Raw genomic sequence first — 26,405 nt, forward strand, 5'->3', positions numbered from 1 at the left:
GACAAGGATGCCTTAAGTATTTCAGTGTATTGCAGGAGCAGCGCAGAGGTGGCCCAGGGGGCTGAAGCAGCACATCGAAGATGGGCTCATAGTTCAAGTCAGAGAAGGAATGTTGGGGAGAGGTGGTTGTTGGCAAGGCGTGTCAGGACTCGTGGGATACGGGCAGGATTCTGGCTTCCACTCTGGGTGAGACCAGAGGACTCTGAGCAGAGGAGGGATATGATCTGGTCTTAACGGTTAACAGAACTCCTCTGGCTGCTGTGCTGAAAACAGACTGAAGGACAGAGGCAGAAGCAATGAGAGTAGATAAGAGGCTATTCGTAGCCCAGGCCAGAGTCAATGGCCACTCATAGAAAGTGGTCAAGGTGAGTGGCAAAGAGCTGGTGATAAGCTTGGGTTGCTGGTGGAGTGTGAGTGAGAAGGGGGAGTGAGGCAGCTATGCCATGTGTAGTGTGGGACAGCCCTGGACAGATGGACTTGTGCCTACTGAGGGTGGGGGCCGTGTATGAGGCCTGCCTTGAGGACAGTCAGGACTCACATGCAGACAAGTTCGATCTCAACATCCAGGGGCATCTGTCCAGCTGCGTACAGGAGTCCAGTTTCCAAGGAGAATTTAGGAATAGAGCTGTAAACGTGGCAGCCTTCAGTGTGCAGTTGACACTGTACAGTGGGGAGAGGCTGAGGCCTGAGACCAGGGCACCCCAAAGCCCAGGAGCAGGGAGAACTGGGGATGGAAAGTGGCTGGGGTTAGGGAACAAAAACAAAGGGTTGTGCAGGGAAGCAAGTAGGTGTCTGTCAGGGAGAGTGATGGGTAAGCTAGATGGCGTGCCTCATGAGCTGGAGACATAGAAGCAGTGACCCTGCTAGTGAGTCAGCAAGAGGCTGATTGCAGCAGATTGCAGAGAGGACAGAAAGAGACTGGGGACAGCTCTTAAGACACATCTCTTCTGAGAAACATCGCTTGAAAAGAAAGGGTAGAAGCAGAGTGGTAGTCAGTAGCTGGGCTGAGGTCACAGTGAAGTTTGGTTTGGTTTGGAGCTGGGGAAAACAACACTGATTCCTTAAGCTTTTAAGAGGGATTTAGTACAGAGGGCAAAATCACTGCTAGGGTTGCTGGGCTGCTGACCTGGAGCAGGGGAGGGGAGCTGGGGTCACGTACACCAGTAGAGTTGGCCTTGGGGGCCAAGTGAGGACCACAGATGCAGCGAGGGGGCAGACTCAGTCCTGGTGCTTATGGAAGGGCTCTTCTGGTTGTGTCTGTGTCCTCAGGGTTTGGGAAGCCAGGCACTCAGCTTGAGATGCTGGAGATTTGGGGAGAGAAGATAAGAAATGAATGATGGACAAGGAGTGAGTACCTGGGCTGAGGGAGTAGGATTGCTAGTGTTGTGAGTTCCTCTAGTGTCACCATCAAGAAGTGCAGGAGAGCCCGGGTGGGTTTCGGGTTTCGGCTGTCTGAATTTAGCTCTGCAGTCTTGGATGCAGAGTTGGCAGAGAACCACTCTAAGCAGGATGGGGGTTTGGCCGAGTGAGTACAGCCAAGTACAACCAATGGAGTGGGGGTAGAGCCACATGGCTTGCCAACAGCCAGCAGAAGAGCCAGGAAGCTAGTTGGCCAGGTGCAGATGGGGGTGGTGGGCAGGAGCTGGGGTGCCTGGAGGTAGTGAGCTGGAAAGGAGGGGAGGCAGAAGGCAAAGAGTAGGTTCTTGTGCCAGGCTTCCCAGGGTTGGCAGCTGACAGTGACTGGCTGTTGTCATGAGAGACACAAGATCCTCAGAGCAGAGGAAGTCAAAGAAAGCTAACATTGCCAGGGAATGAGGGAGATCTGTGGACGGCAGCAAGAACCAGGGCTGGTGTGTGATCCCTGGCAGGCTGTTCTCTAGTAGGCAGCTGTTAGTGGTGAGGAGGGGCCTGGCCTGGAAGCAGCAAGGAGCAGACCTCTGAGGCCAGGCCCACTGGGGTACAGATGTGGGAGATGACGGCCAGCAAACACAGGAGCAGGCAGTGGAGAGTGGGTCCAGGGCCTGAGGGCACACTTCATCCTTCAGAAGCTCTGTGGTGGCTCAGGCTGCTGTGTGATCAGATAGGTACTCACCTTCTTTGAAAACAGAAATACCCCTGCCACTTAGGAACTTTAGACCATCTCTGGAGAGACTTCCCCTTTAAGAAGGTCTCAGCAAAGCTACCTGGTTGTTCATAGGTTGGAGACCGCTGTTACGAGGAGGGAATGTATGAGGCCGCCAAGCTGCTGTACAGCAGTGTTTCTAACTTTGCCCGCCTGGCTTCCACCCTGGTCCACCTCGGGGAATATCAGGCAGCAGTGGACAGCAGCCGCAAGGCCAACAGCACCCGGACGTGGAAGGAGGTAAGCATAGGAAGTCTCCAGGTGACCACTGGTCTCTCAAGCCTTCCCTCCTTGTCCTTCCTTCCTCCACACCCTCGTGCCAGATGGGATGCGTCTGGATGCCTGCCTTGTCTAGGCAGGATTCCGAGTCTTCTGGGAAGGCTCAGAGAACCTTGTAAGCTAGCATTTGTGTTTGAAGCAAAGGCCCTGGAGAGCTCTGTGTTGGACCAATCAGCTCCCGGAAGCTGCCTTTATAGCATGGAATTATGAGTATGAGAAGTAGTATCATAATTTAAGATATTTTTAAAAACCACCTTATTAGTGGTATAATCAGTGTAAACTGGCACTTTTGGTCTTTTGTAGTAAATTGGTAGGGCACGTCTTAATAGCTCTCTGATATCAGAATTATCTGTAAGTAGAAAAAAGTTTGTAAAGAGAGGTGTGAAAGATGTAGCTTCAGTGAATCTCTGAAGTAGTGTTTAATAAAAGATTAAAACCAACATAAATGTCCAATATCAAGGGCATGGTTAAATAGTGTACATATTGCAACTCTACCAAAATGAAGAGGCAGGATTACAGGAGGGGAGGTTTCAAGTATTCTGTGAGAAATATACGTAGAATGTCCAGGGTAATTCCATTCTGTGTGTGAGTCTGAGAGAGAGAGAGTTGGCGTGTGCTGTATCACAAGGAAAATAGCAGGTAACAGGTGTGTCTTGAGGTAATGACCAGTTATCTCTGGGTTGTGGGATAATTATTGTTTATCTGGGTTTTCTGCCTTCTCTACTGAAAACACATGCATATATAGAAGGTGGGGAGGTAGGGAAACTTCAAGAGAAGCCAGCTTTGCCTGTGGATATGAGGTCTGTCTTCAGCCATTGAACGAAGAGCAGCTTAGAGGCGCCTGGGTGGCTCAGTTGGTTAAGCATCTGACTTCAGTTCAGGTCATGATCTCAGGTTCCTGCGATCCAGCCCTGAGTGGGCCTCTCTGCTGAGTGGGGAATCTGTTTCTCCCTCTCCCTCTGCCCCTCCCCCTGCTCGTGTGTTTCTCTCTCTCTCAATAAATCTGAGAAAGAGAAAGCGAGCTAGTGAGCGAGCAACTCAAGGGCCCCTTCTGCGTCTTTTTGAGCAGAAGCCCAGGAGGCTTCTTTTACTTCCTAGAACTTGTTATCTTGTTATCATTAAGCGTACATACCACAGAGTGCCTAAAACAAAAGCTCAGTTTAAAAAATATTTATTTATTTATTTAAAGATTTTATTTATTTATTCGACAGAGATAGAGACAGCCAGCAAAAGAGGGAACACAAGCAGGGGGAGTGGGAGAGGAAGAAGCAGGCTCATAGCAGAGGAGCCTGATGTGGGGCTCGATCCCAGAACGCCGGGATCACGCCCTGAGCCGAAGGCAGACGCCCAACCGCTGTGCCACCCAGGCGCCCCTAAAAAATATTTATTAAAGTAAGCTCCTCCCAGCTGAACAGCACTCAGATGAACTGTGCGCCGTTGACCGTTATTCCTGAGCTTTGTTAAACCATTTTCAAACCCCAAACCTGAAATTCCAGCATTGCTTTCCTGTCATCTAAAGAGACCTTCACATCTCTGGGCCTAGAAGTAATGCATGAGCCCTCTTCTCTCCACGGTCTCAAATACCTCCTTGGTCTGCGGATTAGAAATGTCATTATTTTTTCTCCCAGTCTCACACAGCTCACCTTTCAGTTATTTACTTGTTCAGAATCTAACCTTAAAAACCCTGTTTGCTGGTATAAAAACCCCGCTATTTCTGCATTTGTAGTTGCACCCCTGGCGGCCGGCTGTTGTGGCACTGTGCCCTGTCTTGGGGACACTCACGCTGTCTGGCCTTCCCTCCCACAGGTGTGCTCTGCATGTGTGGATGGGCAGGAGTTCCGCCTTGCACAGCTGTGTGGTCTTCACATTGTCATTCACGCGGATGAGCTGGAGGAGCTGATACGCTATTATCAGGTAACTAGTCTCTGGCCAGAGATGATCTCGACCAGCAGTGGGGATGACGAGTGACACCTGAACACTCCACATAAAAGGACCCTGATCCCCTTAGCATGTGTCACATCCACAGGTAGGCATACAAAGCACTGTGTGTATGGCAAAGTCTTTTCATGTGCTAGATAGCCCATCCACAAATCAGATTGGTGTGTTAGATATTCTGGACCTCACTGCTGGCTGCTATTTGTGTTTTTGAGTACTCCCCCTCTTCTTGTGTCCTTGGGCCTTCAGAAGCCTAGCGAGTGGCTTGCACATGTGGATAACCCTTGGGTACCTTGCTGGGAACACCGGGCCAGTCATGGCAGAGACACAGCACGTACCCCAGTCCCCCAGAGTGTGTGGCCCACAGAGGATATGATCATTAGGTACCATAGAGACAGAGGACAAGAAACAGTCCAGAGTAGGGAACCCCAGGGGACCTTTGAAGATGGGAGTTATCTGTGTTGGTGTCACAGTTCATCTTCGCTGTCAGGTGGTTGACAGACATCAGTGTGTTCAGGGCCTGGGCCTCTGTCTGTGCGAGTCCTAGAACTGCGTGTGTGGAAGTGTGGGGTCAGCAGGGCAGACTAACAATTGGATTTTGCTCAGTAGTGTTACTGTTCCCATGGAACTCAAGCCCCAGCCCCCCGTAACTGAGGAAATAGTAAGGGCTGTGGGGGGACTTAGTGAGCCGCAGGGTTCAAGGGGCCTATGAGCTGTGAAAGTGAATGCCACTGGAGTCTAAAATGTCAGGCTAAGCTGGATGACTTTTCAGTGACCTATACTTTCCCATTCCGTAGAAGTTCAAGAAATAAAACTGTAAAGTAAACCGGGAAAGTAATAAAGCAGTCTGGTGGCTGACAGAATACTTCACTTGTTCAGCAAGTGTTGGAGCACCTGCCATACGCTGGGTGTTATTCTAGATAATGGTATCGGTAAACAAAACAGAAAAACCCTTGTTCAGTTGGATTTACATTCTGTAAGGTTGACAGGCAGCAAACATCACGTTTGGAAGTGATGATTTACAGGGGCAGTGGAGCCTGTTTGGGGAGCAGGAGTGCCTGGGTGAAACTTCATGAAGGGGCCATCAAGGTCACACTAATTGAGAGGGTGACCCTGAACAGAGACCTGGGGAAATTGAGGGGCCTGGTCATGGGGATATTTGAAGGAAGGGTCAGCAGCCAGGGCAGAGTCCAGAGGCAGGAATGTGCCAAGTATTTGAGGAAGGGCCCTGGGGAAGGGAGGTCAGGAGACACAGGCCATCATGAAGGACTCACAACAGGACATGGGACCTGAAGGTAAGGGGCCATTCTGGCTTACGTGTTGAGAACAGCCTCTTCTGGGAACAGGCAGACAGGGAAGGGGGCAGGTAGCAGCCGGGAAAGCCCTGAGGCGGGTGATGCGGGGTAAGAAGTGATCAAGCGATCACGTTTGGGGGGTGTTTTGAGTCTGCAGCTGAGTCAGTATGCTAGTAGATTGTGTGTGGGTGAGAGAAAAAAGTCAAGGATGACTCCATTTATTTTGGGCCTGAACAACTAGAGATTGAGTTCTCACTAGTGGATGTGGGGAAGACTAAAGGCAGAGACTGGTGGAAGGGAAGGACGGATTAAGTTTTGGACACACCAAGTTTGAACTGCCAGTTGGATGTTCACATAGAGGTGTCAGGGGAGGCGGAGAGAAACAGGGCCGGGGGCTCAGAGAAGAAACTCAGCTAGAGAAATGAAATAGAAGCCATTGGTTGACACACAGATGGGCATAAAGACACACAACTTGAATGAGATCATGGGGGGTGGGAGCAGATAAAGAATAGCAGAAAGTGAACTCTCCAACATGTGTTGGGGTAAAGTAAGAAGAAGTTCCAGAGAACAAGGCGTCTGTGCCCAGGAGGGAGGGACAGTCAGCCAGGAAGCGTCCTGCTGAGGAGTTTCGCTGCAGAGAGTAGAAAAATGGGATGGCAGTGGTAGGGGCCATGGAGTCAAAAAAGAGCATTTCAGGTTGGGAGAGTAAGCAGGAGGTTTGCTAAAGGCAAACTGTGGAGGGAGAAGCTGATGCCCAGATAGAAAGGGACAGTTACTGGCCCAGCAGCCTCAGTAGGTGGCAGGTGCTGGGGCCTAAGCCAGGAACACAAGCAGCATGCCAGTAGACAACATGGGTACAGATGCTGGCAGGGTCGACACAGGCATTTGCTTTGACTGGCTTCCGTTTCTCAGGGAAGCAGGAGCAAGGTTATCCACACGGTAAAGACAGGAAGTGAGGAGGGTGTGAAATCGTCCTCTGGGGGTGGCCCTGGAGGTTTTGGGGCATTAATGTGATGGGAACCAGTCAGACTCAGCTCAGGCATGTCAGGCGGGCTGGATGGAACCAGAGTGCATAACCGGGAGGGAGGAGGGCTGGCCACCCCAGGTGTGTTTACCCCTACCTCAGGCCTGTCTGTTGGTCTGTCAGGATCGGGGCTACTTTGAGGACTTGATCTCTCTCCTGGAGGCGGCCCTGGGCCTGGAGCGGGCCCACATGGGCATGTTCACAGAACTGGCCATCCTCTACTCCAAATTCAAGCCTCAGAAGATGCCAGAGCACCTGGAACTCTTCTGGTCCCGAGTCAACATCCCAAAGGTAATCTAGCCCTCTCTGAGGTCCTATCTGCCACATGCATGTGTGGCATAAGCCCAGCCCTCAGCCATGGCTGTCCCCGCAGGTGCTGAGAGCTGCAGAGCAGGCGCACCTCTGGGCGGAGCTGGTGTTCCTCTATGACAAGTACGAAGAGTACGACAATGCCGTCCTCACCATGATCAATCACCCTACTGACGCCTGGAGGGAAGGGCAGTTCAAGGATGTCATTGCCAAGGTAAGAGGGTGCCTGAACACCAGCTCCTGTCTGCTTCTGCCCAGCCTATCCTAGGGGTGGACAGGATGAGTGCCAGTGTATGTGCCCCAGGGTGTATTTGTGTTTTCCTTCATCTCGTGAGGGTCTCACTGCCCTCTGTACAGGTGGTGGTGATTCTGTCTGCACAAAGGGAATGTATGCTTAGGAAGGGTAGTGACTGGCCTATGCCCCAAAGCTAGGCTACAGGCTGGGCAGGGTCTAGGACCACTCTCCTACCTCACTCCCACACAGGGTCCTGAACAGCCAGACCCTAGTGTTTGCTCTTCCTTCTGCCCTATCAGATTGGGACACACGTCCAGAGCCCATCTATACCATTTCCTGTTGTATTGTTTCATATTTTCTACCACCTGGCATATTTTTTCTTCATGGCTCTCCTCCTAAAACTGTTAGGCCCAGAGGAGTATGGGCATCTGTGGAGGTGGAGTCATGAGCCCAGATCTGTGGCCTCGGGGTCCCCACCTTCCTCGGAGCATCCACCCTCCAGTAGTCTAGTTGGGCTAAACCAGGGTGCTGAGCTATTCCATCAGCTGCCAAATGCTGTTGGAAGGTGTCAGGTCAGGGTGCAAGCACTGAGCAGGCCTCTGCTGTTTTTTGTTTCTGGGCTCAGAGTGGGCCCAGCTTCCAAGCTTCTCCTTCTCTGTGAACTCTATGTATTTGAAGGTAAGGGGATGAAGCTTTCTGTCATCAGTTCCGGGTCTTTTGCTTTGAGTGTCTTCGTTTTGTCCCAGTGGCCTTACATGAATAACTTGCCCACAGGTTTCTCCCATTTGCTGCCTGTCAGTGAAAGATAGCATTTTGACTGTGTGTCGGTCCTGTTGCTCCCAGGGGGCTGGGGCAGAGGGCATGGGCTCCTTACCATCTGGGTCAGGGAGTTGTCTGCCTTCTGTTCCACATATGGCTGCTGAGGGCAGGTGTGGGTGACGGGTGGGGTACCTAGCCAGGTCTCAGTGTCTGAGGTCACACACGTCAGTGCTATTCAGTGTGACGGTATGTGAAATCAGTGGCCTTCTGCAGACATCCCACCCTATACGGGTCTGCAGGTTGCTGATGGAAGGGTGGGCAGATTTCACATTCCTGTGCCCCCAGCACACATGAAAAACATGCTGGAAAACCCATACCTGATCAATTCTAGGCGTGCTTTTTTCACATTGGACTCAAATGATATCGGGGTGCATTTTAAAGTTGATGACGTGCCGTGGTTGAGGTAGCAGTGCTTCTTGTTTCTTAGCGGCGTCTGGAATGTTACAAGCTATCCAAGCAGCCGATGTGGCCCATGATCCGAGTGCAGTCTATCTACCTTGATGGTGGTCAGGATCAGAAGATTCCTGAAGAGAGGTGGAAGTCAGCATGACATCTTGGGTCTGAGGTCACATGCTCGCAGACAAGACCGTATCTTTTTTTTTTGAGATTTTATTTATTTGAGAGAGAGCGAGAGAGCACGTGCAAGAGAGCACAAGCAGGGGAGGAGGAGGGACAGGGAGAAGCAGACTGCCCACTGAGCAGGGAACATGACACGGGGCTCAATCCCAGGACCCTGGAATCATGACCTGAGCCGAAGGCAGACGCTTAACTGACTGAGCCACCAGGCGCCCCGACAAGACCATATCTTGTAGCAAAGCAGTGTTCACGCAGCTTGTTCTTGTGCAGCACGTGACTGCCTCTGCCTCTCTGCCATGTGAGAGACTTGTCAGTTCGCATGTGGAGCAGAGAGGAGGAAGAGGACTCCAGCTGGTATGGTGGCCTGGCAGAGAAGACATTGTTGGCACACAACAGGAGAGTTTTACAGTCACCTGGCCACAGGACTGAGTGGTGAAGGGCCAGGCAGGTGTGACACAGACCTGTGTTGCATCTCAGCCACTTGCTGTCTCTGTCACTTTGAGGTAGTGTCATCACTGTGAACCTCAGTGACCCCATCCGTAAGGTGGACGTGTTTCCTGCCTGCCGGGTGATCAGCAGCAAGTGCCCGGCCGATAGTAGGCGCTTCTCACAGGTAGCGCAGTAAGTGTCAGGGGCCAGCGCACCCTCACTGGTCCCCCTTGAGCTCGTGACAGAATCTTTGAGCCTGTTTTTCTTCTTCAAAACAGGAATAATGCCCTATCCCTAGCCCTGGGGCAGCGGTGGCAGTCCTTACCAGCTGCGCAAGTGGGTATGACCTTGTTGGTGCTCCCATCCTGGTGCATGGCTCCAGAAGACGGTGCCACACAGATGCCAGTGCCCTCAATGGGAGCGGTGTATGCTTCAGAGAGTGCCAGATGTCGCCAGATCAGTGGCTCAGCCCAACACAACACATGTCCATGGACCCACCCACCCAGAGTGCTTGGGCCAGGTCTTGTCCAGCTTCACAGTCACTGCAGTGGGGGAATGGAGCATGGCCAGTTGTGCTCTGCCTTAAGCTGTCTAAGCAGAGGGATGTGGAGCACTCTGGCCATGCTTTAGTGAAGGCTGCGATGACTTGTTCAAAATGCAGGGAAAACAGATTATCCAGTGTGCCCTTGCCCTTCCACCCCACCTTACGTCCCCACTGCCCTTTCTGCTTGTTAGATGTCTAGTCTGGCTGGAGATGCCTGATTGGGTCCAGAAACCATTGAGTAAAAGGGCCGGGCCGGAATATTAGCAGGTTCCAGAGCTCTGTTGCAGGTGTGCCCAGGGGAAGGGGGGCCACCGACAGGGACAGCACCAGGGACCCCAAGGCCAGTCTAGGTCAGAACCTGTGGTAACAGTGAGTGCTCTGTTCTGAGAGGGGCACGTTCAGGTCAGGGAGTGAGAGGAGGATAAAGTCAGTAGCCAGCAAGAGTACCAGTAATGAGCAGGGCTGTGGATAGCCCTCTTCCTCTGCCACGTGGTCTGCAGATGTCACTGGGCCCACATTGTTCCTGGCTTACCTGGACCTAGTGTTGCTAGAAAGCTCCCACTGTGCCTACCACCTCCGCCCAGCATGACTCTAATGTTGCCATACTTTGTGTGCACCCTTGGACCTCTGCATGTTCCCTTGGACATGCTGATCACTGCAGACCTGGCACACATCCTTTTGGAGGCAGGAGTCACCTTGTTCTCCTCTGAACACCAGGCCCCACTGTCAGCAGGCCTGGGAGGGTGGCCTTCCTAGGGGCACAGGGTCAGCCTGGAGCGACTCAGCCCTCTGCATACCAGGGTGCCCAGTCTGAACACCATGGTGTCTTGTCTGAGAGCAGCGGAGACATAATAGAATGTGTTACGGATTTGCTTACAGCTCAGGCTGAGCTTCCCAGGGAGGACTGGGGGAATCTTGCTTGGATAAAGCCATGTTTTGGTGTTTGGGTTTATCCTGGCCTGTTACCCCTCATTCATTCACTCAACAGATAACTAGCTGAGCATGGACCCTGCATCAGCTACTAGGGCGGGGCAGGAAACAAAGGCCTGCCTCTTAGGTCATTGAGGGGCAAGTGCTGAGGAGAAAAAGTTCAGAGGTGGGAAAGGGGGCATGTTGAGAGGGAGCGTTTGGTCTTAAAAGGGGCAGTCACAACAAGCCTCACTAATAAAGTGCTTTTGAGCAAAAACCGGAAGGAGTTGTGGTGGAGTGTGCCGCATCTGGGACAGGTGGGTAGGGCAGCCTGGGGATTGACAGGGGCCAACCCTCAGCTCTGTCTCCACCCACAGGTTGCCAATGTGGAGCTCTACTATAAAGCCCTGCAGTTCTATTTGGATTACAAACCTCTGCTCATCAACGACCTGTTGCTTGTGCTGGCGCCCCGGCTAGACCACACCCGCACTGTTGGCTTCTTTTCAAAGGTGAGTCAGCGAGCATCCCAGAGCCAGAGAAGGGTGTGTTGGGCCATCTGCAATGGTAGTTCCTTAATAAATAGTTTATTTTTATTTTCGTTAAAAGATTTTATTCATTTTTTAAAAGATTTTATTTATTTATTTATTTATTTATTTATTTATTTATTTGAGAGAGAGAGGGAGGGAGAGAACACAAGCAGGAGGAGCAGCAGAGGGAGAAGGAGAAGCAGGCTCCCCACTGAGCAGGGAGCCCAACATAGGGCTCAATCCCAGGACCCTGAGATCATGACCTGAGCTGAAGGCAGACACTTTAATCCACTGAGCCACCCAGGCACCCCATTCCTTAATAAGTAGTTTTTTAAATTGATACCCAGCAAATGTAAAGATTAAATGTATCAAACTGCTTTAGGTTTTAGATGTAGCTTTGTATTTCAGCCAAAATATCCATAGATGGAATTGGCATTTACTCAGTAACCCAGACAGCCCTTCGTGTGTTAGTATGTGTAGGGCATATCAGTTGTGGGTGTCCAGAAGGAGACCTGGTTGTACACAGTGGCCCATCAGGGTGACCCCAGGCCCCCAGCTCAGTGCTCTGATGACTTGCTTGAGTGCCGTCACCATTCTCCTGATTTGTCAGGCAGGCCAGTTGCCCCTAGTGAAGCCTTACCTGCGGTCAGTCCAGAGCCACAACAACAAGAGTGTGAATGAGGCCCTCAACCAGCTACTGACGGAAGAGGAGGATTACCAGGTGGGTGTGGGGGAAGGAGCCCTGTCAGAGGGCAGTGACCTCCCTTTGCCCCAGGGACCCCTCCAGCCAGTGTTGGGCACTCAGGGACTGGAGAGCCCCTCCTCGCATCAGAGAAGAGGGCTGACCTTGCACAGGAGGGGTTGTGGGCCCCACAAGGTGCCAGAGGTAGATGGGGAGAGGCCTTCCTGAGGCCATGGTGGCAGCAACCACCAATGAGTAATTCCTGGTTGTCTGCTCCACTGTGTCCCTCACCCACGGAAAGGCCGGGTCTTCCTAGGGTTTGAGGGCATCTATCGATGCCTACGACAACTTTGACAACATCGCCCTGGCACAGCGGTTGGAGAAGCACCAGCTGATTGAGTTCAGGCGCATTGCGGCTTATCTATACAAGGGCAACAACCGGTGGGCCCAGAGCGTGGAGCTCTGCAAGAAGGACCATCTCTACAAGGTTGGTTTCCCAGTGCCCCACCCGCTCCTGTGTGCTTCCTGATGTTTTGGTGGGGGGCAGGGGTGAGATGGCCACAACCCCTATCAGGAGATACTTGTGGTGGGGACAAGGAGGATGAGCTGAAGGGGGACGTGTTCCTAGAACACAGGGTGAAGATCATTATCTGTCATTAGCATAGAGCCTCTTCACAGTTATTTGCGTCGGAAGACTAGCTCCTGTGGAGTTCAGTCTTTTCCAGCAGGTATTTGTGAGTCTCACTCTCTGTAAACAGAGTGTGGCAGCATTCACTTGGCACCTACTTTGCTTTCTATCGATCAAGATATGGGGAATAAAACACCAGAGTGAAAATCACATTCACAATACTTGTTTCTGCCACTGGGATGAGGACAGGCCTCTCTGTTTCACGGCACATAGGCCAAGGCCAGAGAACCCTGGACATCAGGGGCATGTCAAGCTTCATCCCGATTGTTACCTCCAGTTTGGCACTGTTATGTGACATGTCCTCCCTTTCAGTGACAGTGCTCATGATCCTTCCTCGGGTGCTGACAGAGGAACTCTGAGACAATTCGTCAGGGTACTCAGGCACTGGCACTGGAAGGTGGCAGCACAGCTCCAACACGCCAGAGGGAAACTGCCCCGGGCTAGGGGTTCCCAGCTGTCCCATCCTGCCAGTGTACACACCAGGGTCTTGAGTGCACGGCCGCTTATCACTCGGGCAGTGAGCTACTGAGCGAGCAGTGCTGTGAGAACTGCCAGAAGGGCATCTGTCCCCTTCCAACCAGCAGTCCCACTCAGAACAACGTGTGCCAGGAAGAGAATCCACAAGGACAAAGCCACAGGTAGAAAGTTGTGGGCGTACTTTCCAGTGCCCTGGTTTTCAGTGAGGGCGACTCTGACCCCCAGGGAATGTTTGGTTGTCACACCTGGGGGCGCGGTGCTACATCTAGTAGGCGGAGGCCAGGGTGGTGCTAAAGAGCCCACAGTGCACAACCCCCCCCCCCCACACACACACAAGTGTCAGCCATGCCTGGCAGCAGAGCCCACCCTGTGTGGAAGTCCTGGGAGAGTGGGCAGTCACAGTGTGCCACCTGGAGGGGTTGGTGAGTAGGCACCGCTGGCTTCTGGGACAGTCATAAAGCAATAAGAAGCATGCTTTCCAGATTGCAGACGTTGGGTGTAAAAGCACAGTGGGTGCTTGGCTGTCAGAGGTAACCCCTTTAAGGTGTGTTCACTCTACGTGAGGAACTAGTGGACCAGAGGGAATGGTAACTGCATGTGGGAGGCTGGGATTGTGGAGGGACAGTGGGACAGGTGGGGCATGAGGGAATGTGTTAGGATGTGGGACGGTCAGGGCTAGGGGCCCACACACAGGTGTGTGAGCAGGCAATAGGTTCATGCGGGCCTCATGCGCACGAGTGAAGAGAGGAGCCTGCAGAGGTGTAGTCACAGGCTGGGGACAGCGAAGGACAGCGCTAGAGCCTGGAGCAGGGCCCTGGCAAGTGCTGGCAGTGGTTTGGGAGGGAGGTGGGGGAATGGAGATGAGATAGAGAGGTGCCCCAGTAGTGACATGGGTCAGGTGTGGTGACAAGAAGTGGGAAGGTGTGGGAGAATCTCAGATTCAAGCTTGGTTCCAGAATGCGGGGGAGGGCACAGACTGAGAGATCATCTGTGGCACTCATCGCATCTGAATCCTCTAGGAAACTGCCATTGGACAGTTGGAGCTCAAGGGTTCTGGAAACGTCCACTTCCTGATGATGGCAGTGGAGGCTGTAAGAGTTTGTGAGACAGTCCCCAGGCCTGTGGAGGAAGAGAAGTGTCCACTTTTAAGTGCACAGTGAAGATGAGCCAACCAAGGGTGGGCCCTGCTGGACTGGAGGACATGCAGGGAGAGTGTGTCGAGCAGTAACGGCATTGGTGTCAGAGGTCCAAGGAGACCTGAAGGCTCCTGGAGCTTTCACCTGAGCCTCCACTGACTTTGCCCCCCACATAAAAAGGCCAGGTGCCTTCATAGGAAGCGTGTGGGGATGAGGCAGGGCTCAGCAGGAGCAACAAGCCGGTGGGAGAGGATCCTTTCAGGAGCAGGGACAAGAGGGGCCTCCACAGAGCTGGCTTATAGGATGCTGGGTCCCACATGGGAGTCTCATGTCGGAGGACTGAGCAGGTGAGGAACCGGGAACACAAGAGCAGGCAGCGATTAGTGGGCAGCCAGAATGCCTTTGAGACCGGTTGTGCCCCTGAGCTGAGAGGCCTCACCTGCGGGCCTCAGTCTCCTGTCTGGAAGGGGACTGTGGGCATACCTGCTGCAGAGGGCTGCTGGAGGCTCCAGGAGAGCTGAAACCCACTGGCTGTTTAGGCCATTTGGTTCTCACCACTGTGGCTAGAAAATCAAAATCACTAATTTACTGATGATTACTCACTGGGTGGGTATGATTCTTTATGTTTTAGAAAAATCTGCAAATACAGAAGTAGTGATTAGGATTTTTGAGGGAACTTTTTTGTCAGGAAGAATGGGCAGATTGCCGTTTTTTGAGCACTGGCTGTGTCCCTTGTCGCTGCTGCATGTTGAGTTGGAAGGATAGCTCTGGCTGTTGAGCCAAGCACAGCGACTCTGACCTTTACATCAGGCCCTGCTAGCTCTGTTCTTGTCCCCCTTCAGTGCCTACCCCAAGCAGCCCCATGCACTCCCTCTGTGTGCCAGTCGGGCTGCAAGACCAGAGCCTGTCTCCCAAGGTGCCTGCACCCATGTGTGTCACCCCCCTCTTGGCATTTCAGCAGGCCTGTGAGAGCCTGCTGCCAGGAGCACACTTGGTGCCCTCCACGGCCCTCCACGGAGGTGGTCCTCCATCCTACTGGAGGGCAGCCGAGGCATAGAGACCCCTCTGCAGGTGAGGATGGCCTTCACGGAGCCTGGCACTGCTCTGTGTCCTACCGACCCAGAAACTGCCTCAAGGCAGCGCCAGGCAGGGCAGACCTGAGCTGTGCATCTGCCTTGGTTGCAGGACGCCATGCAGCATGCTGCAGAGTCCAGGGATGCTGAGCTGGCTGAGAAGTTGCTTCAGTGGTTCCTGGAGGAGGGCAAGCGGGAGTGCTTCGCGGCCTCTCTCTTCACCTGCTACGACCTGCTTCCCCCGGATGTGGTGCTGGAGCTGGCCTGGAGACACAACCTCGTGGACCTGGCCATGCCCTACTTCATCCAGGTGATGAGGGAGTACCTTAGCAAAGTAAGTATAGGCTCTGCCCTGGCTCCCTTGCTGGCACATAGCATGGCTGTGACTCTAGCCCAGGTCTACAGAGGCCGTGGTGGCCGGTGACCTGTGGGGGGTCAGCCCAGGTTGTCCGGCCAGCCCCACTCATCTTGGAGAGCGGCCTCATGCCTTCACAGTTGAGTGGTTTTCTGCCCAACGTTAACCTAGTCTAGAAAATCACCTTGGGGAGCTCTGCGTAGAACTGAGCACTTCCCCTTGCATCAGCTCTCCCACACACTGCTAGGGGACACGACAGGTGTGCTCGCCCACAGCCAAGGGCTTTTGTGGTGTGAGAAAGTGAGGCACCAGCTGGCAGAGCTCCAGCGCACAGCCCGTGGGCTCTGTCCCCATGTGGTCAGTTCACCTCTCAGTGCGCCTCTGGTGGAGTTCGGGGTACATTTGTTGGCAGACCTGTCATGGTAACCCCCTTTTTGCTGAACACTTAGGAGGAATGGGAACACCTTGACAGGTAGGTAGTCATCCCCTCTACAGCTGTAGTCACGGGTTTGGGTCCAAAGCTGATAGGTGAAGACATGGGCTCAGACCCAAATCTCCCTGGCCTCGGGGCTGTACTCATGTCTCAGTAAGTTGCTTCTGCCACTCCAGATGTCACTTGGTGGCCCTGGCATCTACTCTGCCTTTCTTGGTAGGTTGATGAGCTTTTTAACGAGGTGGGAGTGTCTGATTTTAACTCTCCCTGTGTGTTGAAGCCCTAGGAGTTCCAGTCTGGGGCCTAGTCGAGGCACCAACCAGAGACCCTTGTCACCTAGTCTGGTTTGTTTCTAAGGCTGCAGAAAAGCTGCCACTCAGCAGCACCTACTGGCCCATCCAGCCATACACCTAACATTCTTCCAGCCACATGGAGGCGCCACGATGCTAAGAAGCCACTAGGCTGAGGTCTCTTTCAGTGGTGTGAGGGAGGGGAGGGGCCTGCAGAGGTTAGTGTAGGGTTAGGGAAGAAACAAGAAGTGCAAGGGCAGAGCGTGTCTGGCCCTGCCTGCTTTGGCCTGTGAGGGCTTGCTCTTTCTGCCCCCTGCACAGCCTCCTGGGAGGTGCCCAGCCCCTGTCAAGGACTGTCCATGGGTCATTCAAGACCATCTCCCTGCTACAGGAGGGGAGGGACTGCCAGAGTGTGTCCTAGTCCCATTCTCACAGCAGATTGAGTGGGAGGTCTCCCGAGACTCTTTAGGGGACAGGAGAGGGGCAGTCCTGGCCATGTGGCCTGATCTCCAAGCTACTAGGGTACATAGACTGGTTGGATTTACAAGAGGCCCTGGTTCCTCAACCACAGTGGATGGCAGCTCCCTAAAGGAAGTGTCCGTGCTGTGTGGAGCTTGTCTTCAGAAACTGTCCCACGGTTTCTGCTTTTCCCATCCTTAAATTGTCTTAGCCACAGTCTGTCTGCTGTGCCCCTGCCTCAAGAAGGGTGCATATGGCTTGAATCTTTTCCTAGAGTCAAGGCCCACGGGTTAACAGAAGAGGAACTCACGTCACTCAGACTGTCATTGCTGCAGGAGTTGGGACCTCCAGGGGGCCTCGAGGACTAGGGGGAGCACACTCCCTCTCTGTGATGGATGATGGAGGTCATCCTGGCAGCTGTGTCACCTTGGTCAGCACTGCAGCTGCATAGCTACTTCAGTGTGGAACAGTGTTCTTTGGCTACGGCCGCCTTCCTGCTGGAAGGACCTGCTCCCTAGCCCAGGGTCCCCAGACACCTCCCCCAGTCCTGGGAGGAAGGCAGGGGCTACCATGACTCCGGGCATCGATGCTGCCCTACATGCCTCCACCAGCACCAGACCTGACGCCTGTCTTGTTGGGGTTAGGGTGGGCTCAATAGAGGTTTCTTAGGCAGTGGTAGGATGTGGGCTGATTCTTAGCTGGGCTGGGGCCCAACAGACGAGACTGCTGTGAGGTGGAGGGGCCCAGACAAGAAGGCCACAGCCCCTTCCTGCCTGGAGAACCAGGCCCAGGGCCTCTTGATTCATTTGAGAAGCTTGAGGACCATCTCTCTGAGAAAAACCCTCATCCCCGAAGCTCCTGGCACTCTCAGTGGAGGATGCAGGCTTAGCTTAGACCTCAGCCTGGGTGTGAGCCAGCTGAGGGAAGAGAGTACAGATGGCACGTCCACCGCACCGTCTTGCTCCTCCCTCACCTCAGCTGTGGTCCCAAGGAGGGAAGAGGGGAGTGCACAGGCCCAGTAACAGGGCTGCTTCTGCTAGGGTTCTGGTGCCTGGCCCGATCTCTCCCAGGCCTGAGTGCACACAGGGCACATAATGTTTTCTTCTTTCTGACTCAAGTGCTTGTTTTTTTTGGGGGGGGGGGTTCCAGACACACAGTTGCTGTCGCCGCCATGAGCACAGCGCTGTCTGCCCATCAGGCCCCTGGCACCACCTTGCTCTGTTCCCTCCCCATCCATGTGTCTGCTGCAGCCTATGGGTACTGCAGGGGGTAGCCCCTGGTGAAGCCTTGAGGAAGAGCAAGGAGGCAGCCTGTCCTCAGATGGCTGTCGGTGCCCCCAGCGCTGAGGTGGCGCATCCGCCTTGCCAGGTGGGATGTCCCAGATGTCAGGGGACGGGTCTCCTCAGGAGGCGCGCAGCCTGGGCTAGCTAGATGTAGGCAGTGTTACGTCGTCTTAGCGGTGCCCCTGTATCCAGAGGAGGACCTAGCCCTGTGTGCTGTGCCGCCCGTGCAGCCTGCAGTCACCAGCCACTGCTCTGCTGCGGCAGCCAGGTGCCTGCTTGAAAAGCACCGGGCTGGGACAACAGTGGGGGGTCACCAGGGCCCTCTTGGGCGTTCCATGTCTACCCAGTTAGAGAGGCTTCACCTTCCTGTGGAGCAGGGCAGTAGTCACTGTGGGTACAGCGTCTGCCCTCCAACCATCCCCCACTCTGACTTGCCTGGCGGCTGTGTGCTGCCTCCCGGCCCCACATTCACCTCCTGGCTCAAACTGAATGCAGCCTGTCAGGCAGGCAGTCGAGTGCCCTCACCTCTTTGCAGGTAGACAGACTGGACGCTTCGGAGAGCCTGCGCAAGCGAGAGGAGCATGTGGTGGAGCCCGCCCCTCTCCTGTTTGGTAGGTGGCACCCCACTGCCCCTAGGGAGGGGAGAGGAAGGAAGGTGATTCACATTACCCTTCTCTGGCTGGGCTTCAGATCAGAGAGGGAATGGACAGGGTGGGGGACAGAAGGACCACAACTGCTGCCGGGTGTGGAGAAGGTCATTGTATCTAGGAATGTTGAAGAGACACGGCCATTGTCCTCCCTTTTCTGAGGGTACCTGCCTTCTTTGAGGGCACCCTGTTTGCTCCTTGTGCCTAGCAACTGCCCAACTCCAAGCTGTCGCTGTGTGTGCTTGCCTGCTCCCAGGCAGCAAGGCTGCTGCTGGCTTTGACTTGAGAGCCTACCTGGGTGGCCTGGCCGTTGAGCAGACAGATCAGTTGGTGTCCACTGCGCCAAAAGGCTGTTGGGTTCTGGAGTGTGTTGCAGGACTAACAAAGGCCTGAGTGTGTGGTGTGAGCACGCAGCACGTCTCCCACCAACTGTGTCTTCTCAGGGTCATTGTGCCCCCCTACCACCACCATTAATGTCAATCTGGTTTTTTTAGATTTTGATGGGCATGATTGAGACCCAGCCAGTTGAGCTAAGTAAGTGTCCCATTTCAGGACTAGCTCACCCCCTAGCCTGGCCGGCCTCAGTAGCTGGCCCCACAACAGCAACTCCCACTGTCCTTGCCCCCAGGCACCTGTTCTCCAGTGCCTGAGCCTTGGGTGGTCAGGGCTGGTCTTCGACCCTGCTCCTTGGGCCCCTGGCCACTCGGGGGCAGCAGGAGCTCTGCTCACCCTCTGCTTCTCCCTCTGCAGGCCAGCAGCTGATGGTGACAGCAGGCCCTGCTGCAGGCCCTGCCCCTGCTGGCTTCCCCTATGGATATGCTGCTGCACCTGCCTTCACCCAGCCTCCTGTGTACGGCTTCAGCGTGTAGTGGGCGCTCAGTGGCAACACGCTTCAGTGGGGTTAATAACCTTGAGGAGCGTGTCACCCCACAAGCACAGATGACCCTGATGGGAGGTGGGGACACCTGGACATTATTTATTTTTGCTGAGACCCAGTGATGGCAACCTCTGAGCCATCCCCAAGCCTGGGGAGGCCAGGGTAGCCACTGACTGCCCAATAAGAGCAGCTCTGGTGGCCTCCTGCCTCCAGGCCCTCTGGCTGGAGCCAGGCATTCCTGGGGAGTTCTCGGCAGGGATTCCCCGCCCTTGGTGGGAGGGGCACCCAGTTTTCGCTCGGCACTGGTGGAGCAGCGCCCTCCAGGCCACTTTGCAGACACAACTGAACGGACCTTCTAACCTGGCCCTGAGCCTCCTACCGATCATGAATATTAAAGTCGGTTTATCAAGGCAAAGCTTCCCTGCTTGGTGCTGGTGTGGGTAGCAGGGGACAAAAGATTTGTTGGGGCCTCTTGGGGAGGGGGACCTGCGTCTGCCCAGGGGGAGATAGCCCGGGTGTACTGGGGATCTTTTCCTGCGTGCTCTGCATGGAGCTGTAAATACCGTAGGGGAGAACGATAGCCGCACGGCCCGTTGGGTGTTGGAATGCCAAACCCTTAAACATCGGGGATGGGACTAGCCCCATATGCCCCGGAGGGTGGGGGGGAAGTCCTGCCCGTCTCTCCACTTCCGATCTCCGGGGATCCAGTCGCTCAGCAGACGCCAAGACCGTGAGACCTGCTCCCTCCCGTGCCGGATTCCGCCTGATGCCGGAGCGGGTTTTAGAAACTGCACCTTGACCCACAGCTCCAGGCCCGGGCACAGCGCCGCCTCCCAAGGACCGTGGGTTCGGTCATTGGCTGGGCTTTCGACCCCGCCCCTGCGCCTGCCTCGCTCGCCCCGCCCCGGCCTCAGTTTCCCAGCCGGCGTGGGGCGGGCCGAGGGCGGGGCCCGGCTCGGACCACGCGGGGCGGAGCCCGGGAGCTGACGCGACCGCCCCGCCCCCCGGGCCATAACCGGCCGCCGCCGCCGCCGCCGCGGACCGAGCGCGGAAAGCAGGAGGCTCGGACCCGAGGCCGACGTCGGGCGCCCCGCCTCCCCGACTGCGATGGCCGCGCCTCGCGCTCTGGCGGCCGCCGCGCCCGCGTCCGGAAAAGCCAAGCTGACGCACCCGGGGAAGGCGATCCTGGCAGGTGGGCCCCTTCGGGACACGGACCCCCGGTCTGCCCCCTCTGTTGGTCCCACCGCGCTTCCGGGTGGGCCCGGGACGCCGAGGCCCCGCCCCACTTCCGGGTCGGGCCGGGGGGCGCAGCCCGGGTCCCCAGCCCGCGCGTGGGGAATCGCCCGGCTCGTCGCCCCTCGGCGCTAGCCAGGACAACGTGGGTGGGGCAGGGGACGCTGCCGTGCCTCCCCTACACCACAGGCGCGGGATAAAGTCCGGGGCGGGGGAGGGGCGCCAGGGGCGGCGGGCGGGACGGCCTGGCCGCGGGGTGGTGGGCTCAGGGTCCCGGTCCCTGGTCCCCGCAGGCGGCCTGGCGGGCGGCATCGAAATTTGCATCACCTTTCCCACCGAGTACGTGAAGACACAGTTGCAGCTGGACGAGCGCTCGCACCCTCCGCGTTACCGAGGCATTGGTGAGTAGGGGGCTGCGGGGGCGGGGGGTTGGGGCGGTGCGCCACGGAGAGGGCGGGCACCCAGAGGGCACAGCCGGGCCCTGCGTTCGGAGAGCAGCCTTGGCGGGCTGCAGGGAACTTGGGGGGGGGGCGGGGGCGGGTTTGGGGCGACTGGGGTCGCTGAACGCCCCATCCTCCAGGGGACTGCGTGAGGCAGACGGTCCGCAGCCATGGCGTCCTGGGCCTGTACCGAGGCCTCAGTTCCCTGCTCTACGGCTCCATCCCTAAAGCGGCCGTCAGGTGAGGCGGGCTCGGGTGGCCGAGGGAGGGCATCCCGGGTTGCTGCAGCCCCTCTCACCCCACTGCCTCCCGTTCCCAGGTTCGGGATGTTTGAGTTCCTCAGCAACCACATGCGAGATCCCCAGGGACGCCTGGACAGCACCCGGGGACTGCTATGCGGCCTGGGTGCCGGCGTGGCAGAAGCAGTGGTGGTCGTGTGCCCCATGGAGACCATCAAGGTGGGGAGGGTCTCAGTAGAGGAAAGGTGTGCAGAGGGGTGGTGCTAGGGTGGCTGGGGTCATCCTACTTTTGTGCTCCATGGAGACCAGTGAGGTGGAGAGGGTCCTGCAGGAGCAGGGCAGTGTGTACAGGGGAAACTGCCTGGGGAGCTGGGTACAGGAGGTGTGCAGGAAGGGCCTCCTCTGGAGACTGGACTCTGTCCTAAAGGCAATGGGACAACTGACGTTGGGGTTTTTAAAGAACACTTCTTTAAACAGAAAATGTAAGATAACATGTTTTCTGCCTAAGCTGTGGGAAATACCAGCAAACGTAACTGCAGAGACTCTTTAGTAAGGCCAGCCCTCTTGTTTGCTGGGGCCTTGTGTCCTTGGGTGGCCCTGTTTCCAGGTGAAGAGCTGCACCTCCAACACTGATTGGATCTTTGTGGGCCCTGGGCCGGTGAGCCAAAGGGCCAAGTACACCCTTCCAGGGGCATCCTGGGAGCTAGGGCCTTTGCTTTCCTCTCACAGGTGAAGTTCATCCATGACCAGACCTCCACCAACCCCAAGTACAGAGGATTCTTCCACGGGGTCAGGGAGATCGTGCGAGAACAAGGTGAGCCATAAAGCCTTCCTCCTCAGGTAGGGCCAGGAACCTTGGCCAGGCTGGCCTGAACTTCCGCTTCCTGCTTTGGTGCTGTGGTGTGCCACTCGCCCCACTCCCCAGTCCCCAGCTGGGGCCTGGTAGGCACCAGTATGACTCCTATGCCTGCCTGCCCCTAGGGCTGAAAGGGACCTACCAGGGCCTCACAGCTACCGTGTTGAAGCAGGGATCTAACCAGGCCATCCGCTTCTTCGTCATGACCTCCCTGCGAAACTGGTACAGGGGTATGTATCTGTGGGGTCAGCAGCCCCAAGACCCTACCTCCAACCACTCTGGGTTAGGCTCCTCCTCTTCAGTCTTCCCTGCCAGGACCTGGCCTCCTGGGGCCTCCATATTCATAGGCTCTGGTCCATGCTCCTCCCCAGCCCTGAGGAGCCCTCCCCTTTGTCTTCCCATCACATTCTGATTGCAATTCCCACCCACATTCAGGAGACAACCCCAACAAGCCCATGAACCCACTGATCACCGGGGTGTTTGGAGCTGTTGCTGGTGCAGCCAGTGTTTTCGGGAACACTCCTCTGGACGTTATCAAGACCCGGATGCAGGTGGGGGTGGGGCCGGAAAGGGGGTAGGGAGTTTGTGACAGGGGCTAGCCACTGATCCCTGTGGCCTGCTGTCCTGCAGGGCTTGGAGGCGCACAAATACCGGAACACGTGGGACTGTGGCTTGCAGATCCTGAGGAATGAGGGGCTCAAGGCGTGAGTGGGGGAGGGGCAGGACTGTGGTCCCCACCCTAGGCCCTCCCTGGCCTTCTACCTGGGCTTCACCCCATACCTGCTGCCAGCCCCAGGCTATCCCTCAGGGAGTCCTTACCTTTAGGTTCCTGCCCTTGTCCCTCTGATATCTGGACCCACTCTCACTGTCCAGGGACACTGTTCTTCATCTGCCTTCTTACCTCCTGCCTCTCCCCCCAACAACCCCAGATTCTACAAGGGCACCATCCCCCGCCTGGGCCGGGTCTGCCTGGACGTGGCCATCGTGTTTGTCATCTACGATGAAGTGGTGAAGCTACTCAACAAAGTATGGAAGACAGACTGAGTCCCTGAGGGGGTCTGCATGGGGGTTGCCCCAAGCGCCTTCAGACCAGTCCCCACTGCCCTCTTCTCACGATTCCAGTGCAGTCGTGCCAAAAGGCCCCTTTTCCCTGTTCCTTGCACTCCATGGCCTGGGTCTCTCCCTTATAGCCATCGAGTCTACATGTCCCTTAGTGCCATGTGTCCCGTGGTGTGTATGACACCACCATTGCGTCCATGTGTCCGGCGAAGGCTGGGTGTCCCTCTGGCCTGTGAATCTGTGCCCACTTGTCCATGTGCTTACTCATGAGCCGTGTGCCTGTGTTTCATGTTCCGTGTCATGTAACCTTGTGCCCCACTTCCCGGGGTGCCCATGTGGCTTGGGTCCACGGCCCTGTAGCCATGGCCCGGTCCCAGCCCGGTGCCTTCCACCCTGGGCAGCTGGGGCACCTGCCCCGGCCTACCACAGCTGCCTCCGGGCCTCAGCCTGGCCTCACCGCATTCCAGGGGCTACGTGCCCCCTGCTTCTCCCGCCACTGGCCTTAACTGGCCCTTGGGCCCTCCCTCCGCCCGGGACAGGGTGGCACTCGCCACTCTCAGGACCACCCTCCCATGGCAGAATAAACCGGATCCTGTCACAGCCTCCTGTCCCTGTATGGGCCCATCTGTGGGTGGATAATGACTGTCCATGCCTCTGCAAAGAGCAGGCCCACCCCCTCACCAGAGGACACTGGCAGGGAAATAGGGAAGCAGGGCAGCAGGCAGGCTGGTGGGTGAGCCAGCTGTGCCCACAGCATCAGCCCCCAGGAGGCCTGGCACAATCAAGCCAAGGAACATTTGGACTCTGTCAGGCCATGCTTGTGGCCTGTGAGCAAGATTCTGCAGGGTCAGCTGGTGAACATGCCCTCAGGGTCACCTGGCAGGCAGCAGTGAATGGGCAGAGTGGAGAACTGCCCTATCCCAGGGGTTGGGCCTGGGAGACAGTGCTCTGGGGCCCTTGACTGCCCCTCAGCCTTTGGCCCAGCTTTACCTTCTTACTCCCTCACTGTTTCTCTGTGGTTTGCTTGTGGGGAAGTGCTTTGGGGCATCCAGTTTCTGAGGATCTGACCAGGGGGCCTTTGCTCACTCCTTTACCCTGGCCGAGAGGCAGCTGCCCTGGGGCAGGATGGGGTAGAACTGCCTGACCAGGGCCCCAGGGCCCCTCCTGCCCCCCGCCCCCCCGAGACCAGGAGCTGGGAACCACACAACCCAGGGCCAAAGTGAAAGAGGCCCGAGAGCAGTGTAGGATAAGCCAGGGCCCCTGGCTGTGTGGGGGCAGAAGGCACTTTCCTGTCCAAGTGATCCATGGGTTAAGAGTCATTCAAGGGTTTGGCTCAGACTGGGAAATAACTTGCCAACAGAAGCCTCCCAGTAAGCAAATCTGGTCCCTAGAGCTGCTCCTTTTAGGGGAGAGTGCCCTACCCCTGCAAGCTCCCACAACATCCAGATCCCAGGTCTGGGGATCTGGGGCAGATCTGAGGGACAATTGTGGGCTTATGGGTACAAGGAAAACGGTTTTGAAGGACTGAGTAGTGCACCCTCACTGCTCTTGGGAGATAACCAGTCTTAGCTGCAACTGAGGAGAAAGGGCCCCATGGGAAAGCGTGCCTAACCCCAGGGGCCAGGGGCTGTCTCCCACACACATACCAGGGCATGCAGGCCCAGACACAGGCCACTGGCTCTGGGCCTCTGGAACTTTGCTGTGGTGATAGGCAGTGCTGGCCCATGGCACAGGCCACTGAGGCTAGGGGAGCACACGGCATCTGTAGGCAGTGGTAGGGAACAGAAAACCCTGGCTTCTCATTTGTTCACTGTGTGACTTTGGGCAAGTCACCTAACCTCAATTCCCTAATCTGTGACATGGGGTGACAGAAGAACCCAGCCCATCCGTATAAAGTGCTTAGAACAATGCCTAACACAGTAAGCCCTTGAATGCGTAGTTTTTTTCTTTGGGTTGCAGAAGGTGCTTTACAGTTGGCCAGAGTTCCAGGTAGTTCCAAGAGCAGGCAAAGCCCAGCATCTGAGCCCTGAGGGGACTCAATGCCCCCAGTACTCTAACCTCCAGGAATGGTATCAATTCACTGACCACACCAGCATCCCAGAAACCTGTCCTCTTCACCCTTCACTGGGAGGATGGGGCAGAGGCTGCACTAGTCTGAGAGTAGGGCATGGGGACCCCCACCCAGGAGCAACCGGGCCCCCATTCCTCTCTCTTCAGGAGGGTCCTACCATAGTCAGGTTCCTCTCCTGTGGCTCACAGCACAACGTGGACAGCGGGTGGCCCAGCTGGAAAAGACAGAGCTGGATTGAGTACCCCGGGGCTGTGGTTACAAGAGAGCCACCCACTCTGGTGAAGGCAACCCCACCCCCTTCACACATTACCTGAATTAGTAGGAGGCCTCAGTTCTTGGAGCTGAGACCTGGGGGAAGGGAGCGGGAGGAGAGGGGCATCCCGTATGCCGGATAGAGCTTGTGGTGTCCAGGCTGAGGGAAGGCCGGCAAGGCTGGAGGGAAGGGAGCAGGCAGGGTCCTGGAGGGAGGGAGCCCAGCTGCATTTAACAAAGACCCCAAAGGCTGTAGAGAGGACTATGTCACAGGATCCTTGCCCTTATGGCAGTGGGGGCGTAGGGGCAGAGGTGTCCAGATCTTCAAGGAATTGGGATGTAGAACAGACTCAATTTCCAGCCTGGTCCCCCACAAACCTGGACACAGACCAGTGGTGGGGTGGGGGGAACCCAGGAGGTGGCTGCGTCTGCATATCAGAGGAGATGTGAGCAGAGGAGGGTGGAGATTCCAGGTCGCCATATCCCACCCACAGTGAGAACCTCTGTGCTGGGGTGGAAGCCACAGCCAACTTCCTCTCAGCCTCAGGCAGCCTTCACCATCTAGCATGGCCTCGAGCCTGGAATCATACCACAATAGCCAGGAGGGACAATGGCCTCAGAGACGGGATAAGGGAGCTGAGAGTGAGGTGGTGGCTACTCCTGGGGCGGGGCTTGGCCAGCCTCCAGCGCTGTCATCACTGCTGTGGAGCTGAAGATGGGTGTCCTGCCGCTTTAGGCAGAGGCCCTGAAGCAGCTGTCCTGCTCCCCTGCTTCCTTGAACCCACCCCCTGCCCCTGCCACTACTGCACAGGCGTCCCCTGGATTTTTCCATGTCCTTGTGTAGATGATGAA

General features: G+C 56.0%; 2 protein-coding genes across 8 annotated transcripts in view; both read left to right on the forward strand.

The window, feature by feature from the left end:
* Positions 1 to 20,052, forward strand: part of CLTCL1 (clathrin heavy chain like 1) — a 94,407-nt gene extending 74,355 nt beyond the window's left edge. For 4 of the 7 annotated variants that reach the window (XM_087857516.1, XM_045815116.2, XM_087857515.1 and 1 more), the window contains 11 exons: positions 2,198 to 2,362; positions 4,208 to 4,315; positions 6,779 to 6,946; positions 7,029 to 7,178; positions 10,854 to 10,985; positions 11,614 to 11,724; positions 12,002 to 12,172; positions 15,172 to 15,393; positions 18,415 to 18,490; positions 19,021 to 19,060; positions 19,277 to 20,052. In XM_087857516.1, the coding sequence (XP_087713642.1) occupies positions 2,198 to 2,362; positions 4,208 to 4,315; positions 6,779 to 6,946; positions 7,029 to 7,178; positions 10,854 to 10,985; positions 11,614 to 11,724; positions 12,002 to 12,172; positions 15,172 to 15,393; positions 18,415 to 18,490; positions 19,021 to 19,040 (1,323 nt within the window). In that variant the 3' untranslated portion in view covers positions 19,041 to 19,060; positions 19,277 to 20,052. The remainder of the gene's footprint in view (positions 1 to 2,197; positions 2,363 to 4,207; positions 4,316 to 6,778; positions 6,947 to 7,028; positions 7,179 to 10,853; positions 10,986 to 11,613; positions 11,725 to 12,001; positions 12,173 to 15,171; positions 15,394 to 18,414; positions 18,491 to 19,020; positions 19,061 to 19,276) is intronic. The other 3 variants (XM_087857514.1, XM_087857517.1, XM_045815113.2) reach the window with 3 other exon arrangements.
* A 351-nt stretch (positions 20,053 to 20,403) lies between these two features.
* SLC25A1 (solute carrier family 25 member 1) lies at positions 20,404 to 23,830 on the forward strand. Its single transcript, XM_045815120.2, has 9 exons — positions 20,404 to 20,595; positions 20,930 to 21,037; positions 21,217 to 21,316; positions 21,396 to 21,534; positions 22,045 to 22,129; positions 22,297 to 22,401; positions 22,607 to 22,722; positions 22,802 to 22,875; positions 23,101 to 23,830. The coding sequence occupies exons 1-9, from the start codon at positions 20,511 to 20,513 to the stop codon at positions 23,213 to 23,215; spliced, it is 927 nt and encodes a 308-aa protein (XP_045671076.1). The 5' UTR covers positions 20,404 to 20,510; the 3' UTR covers positions 23,216 to 23,830.
* The last annotated feature ends 2,575 nt before the right edge of the window (positions 23,831 to 26,405 follow it).

Source organism: Ursus americanus, chromosome 30, assembly GCF_024610735.1.
Source record: "Ursus americanus isolate L20-20 chromosome 30, mUrsAme1.1.p, whole genome shotgun sequence".
In the NCBI taxonomy this organism is placed as follows: domain Eukaryota; kingdom Metazoa; phylum Chordata; class Mammalia; order Carnivora; family Ursidae; genus Ursus; species Ursus americanus.